Source organism: Dipteris shenzhenensis, chromosome 12, assembly GCF_047967505.1.
Source record: "Dipteris shenzhenensis isolate YYH24624 ecotype China chromosome 12, Dip_SZ_1.0, whole genome shotgun sequence".
NCBI lineage: Eukaryota > Viridiplantae > Streptophyta > Polypodiopsida > Gleicheniales > Dipteridaceae > Dipteris > Dipteris shenzhenensis.
This window is the reverse complement of record NC_141607.1, coordinates 1614798-1620349: the sequence shown is the minus strand read 5'-3', so window position 1 is coordinate 1620349 and position 5552 is coordinate 1614798. Positions and strand designations below refer to the sequence as shown.

The window sequence follows — 5552 nt, the reverse complement described above, 5'->3', positions numbered from 1 at the left end:
TGCTACACAAACACACACTTGGAGAGTGGATATCAATATCTCTCTAATCCCCACACTTCTAGTTATGTGGCCCATTGACACACGGACCAACATAACACAAGGAGAGGTTGACATGTGTTATAACCTTGGGTGGTTTCAAATTAGAGGTATTGCAAAATATCAATGTCCCTACCCCAAGAGTAATAGCTCAAAGCTCAAAGCATTAAAATGCAACCAAATCATGTGCATATAATATGCATCCATATGAGCAAATCTAGCCCAAAAGAAATTGCCAACTGTAATGAAAATCCAAATGTCAATAAGTGCCAAATGCTTTAGAATAAAGACCATCCATGACCATATGCATCAACAATATCTCATCCAAGATACCATAGCATTATCAGTACATCAACTACAATGTGTCAAAGCTATCCCTCAATATAAAATAGCATCCATGTGCAAAGTGTTCATCAAAATAGAGCATCTCACAGGGCAATCTAGGCGTACCAACACATCCAACAAGGACCACAATGCATCTAAATGACCTCTAAAGTAATCACTACGACCCAATGCAAACCACAAATAAGCAAACATGGCTCCAATTGCAACCAAAGTGATATGCATAAGATATGCCCAAAATCATAGTCTCATAGCTTTATAAAAGTTAATGTTATAAAAATTCCCTTTTTAAATATAAGATTATGGACTTACACAATTAAGAGCCCCTCTTCCAAAAGTATATTTTATAAAATTTAGTAAGTGTTTACTATTGAAAAAGCCCTCTTGTAGTTAAACTCGTGTGTTACATTTACATATTTAAAAGTGTTTCCCTTGATCACATAGGACAAACACATCTATATCCATATTCAAAAAAAGGATGAAAAAACACAAACCATGGTGTTAGATGGAGATACTGTTGGGGACACCTCTAAGTGTGTGGCCCTGATTGGAGGAGGGACAGAGGAGGGTATAGGATACTAAAGCGGGACCAACACGGTGGGCAAGCTTGAGAGAGTCCTGCACCTCATTTCTTGCCACCATCTTAGCCTCAGCCATTTCTACCTTCCTCCCAAAGTCCTGAAAAGCAGCCAACACCTTCTCATTGCTAGTCCACTTGGGGTCTTCTCTCTGCCCTATGTACTCCTCACCTGCCAAGTGTTGAGACAATACCTCCCCTACTGCCATTATTAAGATAGCCTCCCCTTTGGTTGCCAAACAGGTCATAAAATATTTCTCTGGATCTTTGGACATCTCCATATACTCTTGGCTTCCTATCTCTGGAATGAGTTTATGGCTAATAGTTGGAGCATTTGGCATGAAACCTGCATAAGCGTATTGCCCAAAGTTTACAGCTGCGTGATGTCCTGAGGCTAACCATATCACTATTGACAGTACTTCTTCCAATTCTTCCACTTTGTCCATGGCCACCCACCAACTTGCATCCTTGTGATCTCCATGCCCAACTTCCTTGATCTCTTTCCACCAATTTTGGAGCTCCTCATCTGATTTTATAGCCGTGTCGTCGTTGTAGTAGATGCCCACATAGTCTTTCACCCAGGACTCTATTGCCCACCATAGATCTAGCCCGTCCACTGCATATGGATAATCCGAGATGTTCAGCTTCAAACCGTGTGGTTCCTTCTCATCTCTCTCGGCCATTCCCCTACAATCATCGCGACTGCGTCAGTGTCGATCTCTTAAAACTTAAGATGCCAAATATTGTTGATCAAATGCGTATCTCATGAAAATCACAAGTACTCAATGGATAATCTGATGAAAGTCACTAGAACAAATTCTTTAACTAAAACTGTTGATGATTAGAAAAGTGATCACACTAAAATCTCTAGACCTCCCTCAGTCTTGTATCAAGATATCAAAATATCACCACAGAAGCCGCCAGATCTCACCACACTAAAATCACTAGACCCTCTGTCTGGAAACATTAGAGAAGGTATGCCGCAAGGATACGACCTCTTGATCAAGTCTCGAGGGAGAGATTCTTCATCGAAGCGCCAGTTCTTGTACAACACTGACGACATTTCCATGCAATATCTGCGTGGAGTGAAAGTTTTTTCGATGTGGCCTCCAGCAGCGATCAAATTCGCCCTCGCCAAAGCGTTGATGTGCATTGTATCCTTGAAGTGAGGAGACAGTAACACGTGCACAGGATGCAGGACGCTCAGCTGTCTGTGTGTTGCTATGATGAAGGGCTCGATGGCAGCATGGGCTCGCAACCTACTCCATGTAGTAATACAACAGACAAACAAACTTCATCAGTCAAAATCCAGCTTCATGAGAAACATATGAGCCACCTACTCCATGTAGTAATACAACAAACAAACAAACTTCATCAGTCAAAATCCAGCTTCATGAGAAACATATGAGCCACTACTTCTGCCGCGAGTAGCTTTGATAAAGATGAAGGATACTACCAATGACTACAGAGCTCGTGATATCCCACGTCTTCAACGACCACATGGGTTTTGGCCAACCGCCAGAGCCAGTCTATTACGCCAGGAGGAGGTGCCTTGAAAATTCTGGTCTCACACTTTTCACCTTTGCACTTGGGAGGTAGACTGAGCTCTATGGCAACGGGTTTCAGAATACCGACTTTGCTTAGAAAGAATATTGTGCGAGAAGCGTACGTTTTCGCCTTCAAAGCATTGATCTTCTCGACGAATGGCAGATAAGTATCATGGTAATCGAGAAGATAAAGCCTCTTCTCCTGCAGTGCCTGTGTGTTCACATCTTCAAAAGTGAGTAGATGGTCGAAGTGAACAGTAGCTTTGAATTTTCATCAATCCAAGTATGTGACCACGATACCTCCTCTACCGTCAGGCCATCTAGGTTGTTTTCCAGATGCTCTTTTGTAAGAGACGATGTAGATGGCCCATAGACCTCAGGATCCAGTTTGCTCACAGGCGGGAACACCTGACCGATGCATATGGAGAGCCGGTCGTCAAAATTCGGGTCGGTCTGTCAACTGTTTGTTTTGTTTAATGTATTAAACTACAAGGATTATATTCCAACATTACCGTCAGTCTCGAAATCACAAGCGGATTCATTCCAGCAAGCCTTTGACGTGCAAACTCTTCGTCGGTCCTCCAGGCTTCTCTATCAGCTGCAAGCACAACAGTTTATAGATCAATTTGAGCAGTCTTCCCCGGATCGGGACTCAAGGATGCCTTTGAATGCACTGAACAACGGATACTATGCTGTTACCTTGAACTACTGCGGGTGGTGGATAGTCCATGAGTGTTCCATCTTCAGGGTTCCCACATGCGTTTGCTAATTCTCGACGCACTTCCTTTAAGGATCCCACATAGAGGTCATGAATCTCATCCAATAAGCTGAAATGACTCGCCTGGCTCAACAGATTCCGGATCATGGTAGAAATCTCATGTCCGAAGCATCTAATGCCAGCAGCTATGAATTGCTGGTGCTTCATAGGGCTGAATTGCTCGTCTCGGGGTACATATAAGGAACCCTGCCGCTCTGAGTTAGGATCTGCAAAAGCGCACACAGTTTCGTCAACAGTTACATGGGCTTCTGCCATTAAATATTCGTTCAATGTGCATACCTGACGTTGTGGGTTTGCGTCCACTCCGACATCTTCTAGGATATGGAAGCTCCTTAGACCCGCCGAGCACAGGTCTCGCAGCCTCCTCTCCGTTGTCTGGATTTCCCAGGTCGTTGTAAACATCGTAATCGTAGATTCGCTCGCTAATATGCCTTTCACCCTTACCATCTCCCCGCAAGTTCACAAGCTCATCGCGTCGCAGTTTTACTAGCGCCAGCGGTGTCTGATTTGGAAGATAAGCCTGCAAGTAACCTCCAAAGTAAACAAAAGCTGCAACCCCGGAGAAATTTACGCATCAGCTTGGGCCTCAGCTACAAGGAACGTTTAACAAAACCATTAGGGATGTGAACCTCGTTGACAAAGAATATGCGAGGCCCCTCGTCTGCCTTGGCGATGTTGATCCAGGAATTGCAGGGAAAATATACTCCATTGCCGTCAGGTTTATCCAGGGTGATCGATTTAAGAAAAAACTCGTTGGAGTCTTCGCTTAGCACGAGGATGGCTCCGGGTCTGCCGAAATCTGTAGGTATAGAGAACGTGACGGCGAGAAAAGAGTATAAGTCATCGCTTGGATGAGGATGGGGCTTTCCATCCGAGCCCCAGATCTTCAAATCCGTTTCTGCGCTGCGCTTGCCCTCTTGTGTCTCTGCACACAATTCGTTCCACGTCTTCAAACAATTGATAAGGTGAGCAGTAACCTATGCTTTCCAGATAAAGAGTATCTCTATATTTTAATTTACAACATCCGAGACACCATGCAGAAACTTGCCTGGATCGACGTCGAGACTGACGAGATGCAGCTTAATCTTACTGCCCATGAAATTGTAAAGCACATGAATACCAAGGTCTACCAAACTCTCCTTGAGGATCACAACGGTGGCATTCACAGTCAGCATGGTCATATCTGCGATGAACTGAGCGGGCTGGGCAGCTGCAAACGGAGGCAATCAAGGGTGGAATCAAAGAGGAGGTGTGAGAGGCCAAGATGAGCTCGGTGAGGAGCTTACAACTTCTGGCAGCTTTGTAGACTCAGCAGGACTGTATAGAGTACGAGTATACAGCTTGGCCTAGGGACCAGCGTCAGGACTCCGTGATGTCCCTCGCAGGACATTATTCACAACCAGGGCATTGATGTACAGGATGGAGACATTGGAGCAGCTTCTAGGCCCTCATGCTTTCATTTTTTTGGGTTGTCCACAGCATGGGTAGCCTACGCAAGTAAGACTGGAAAAAAATACGACGAACATGAATTTCATGCAATTATGTTGTGCCAGTGACATTCAATCCCCATTCACTCTCCCTTTGTCCGAACATGCGTGAATCCTACATTAGGCCGAAATTTTTGGATTACTTGGAATGAGGTCATAGGTTGAATATCCACATTAGCCAAAATAAGTGCGTCCAGCCCACTGTTCAGAGAAAACCTACAAACTATATACAATGAACCTGCAACATTTTCATTTTCTCCCGTAAAAAATATTTTCTCAATTTTGTAAAATCTGCAAATTTTTAGGCAATTTAGTTATATTTTAGCTTTAAAATTGGCAAATTCTTGGGAAAAACCTACAAATTTTGACACCCCAAGTTTTGTGATTTGTTGAGAAAAATGTTTTCTTTGAAGAGTGGTCCATCCTCAATCCTTGGCCGTCATTTTCACTCTTTTGGAGAAAAGGGAATCAAACTTGGGTCTCACAACAAATGCAGCGTTATATGGTCGTTCTATTCATGATTTAATGACCCAAGAAAGATGAAGTAGGAGGGCTACCTACCAATGTCGTATCCATCTTCTTCTCGATCCTACTTGCCACGTCACTGGCTAATGACAATCCCTCGCAAGATGCCTAATAATCAACACTTGTGCATAATGCAAATGATATTTTGGCATTGGTCTCACTAGGTAGCTCAATCACTTTAACCTCTCATCCACCGTCTTCTTAATAGGCCTAAGGACCACCAGGGTCAGGACTCACTGATGTCCCTCACAGGGGCACAT

At 43.8% G+C, this 5552-nt stretch overlaps 1 protein-coding gene across 1 annotated transcript; it reads right to left on the bottom strand.

The window, feature by feature from the left end:
* Window positions 1-707: 707 nt before the first annotated feature.
* Window positions 708-4461, bottom strand: LOC147895664 (linoleate 9S-lipoxygenase-like). The gene is made up of 9 exons (XM_087382806.1): window positions 4300-4461; window positions 3910-4257; window positions 3560-3800; window positions 3202-3486; window positions 3015-3100; window positions 2803-2910; window positions 2412-2713; window positions 1951-2214; window positions 708-1642 (listed from the first exon to the last, which is right to left on the bottom strand). The coding sequence occupies exons 1-9, from the start codon at window positions 4459-4461 to the stop codon at window positions 880-882; spliced, it is 2559 nt and encodes an 852-aa protein (XP_087238932.1). The 3' UTR covers window positions 708-879.
* Window positions 4462-5552: the final 1091 nt, after the last annotated feature.

Coding starts and splice junctions, on each gene's coding strand:
- LOC147895664 (XM_087382806.1), bottom strand. CDS start 4,461: ATGACCATGCTGACTGTGAATGCCACCGTTGTGATCCTCAAGGAGAGT. Junction 3,801..3,909: donor GCATATTCTTTGTCAACGAG/GTTCACATCCCT, acceptor GGTTACTTGCAG/GCTTATCTTCCAAATCAGAC. Junction 3,101..3,201: donor ACCACCCGCAGTAGTTCAAG/GTAACAGCATAG, acceptor TTGTGCTTGCAG/CTGATAGAGAAGCCTGGAGG.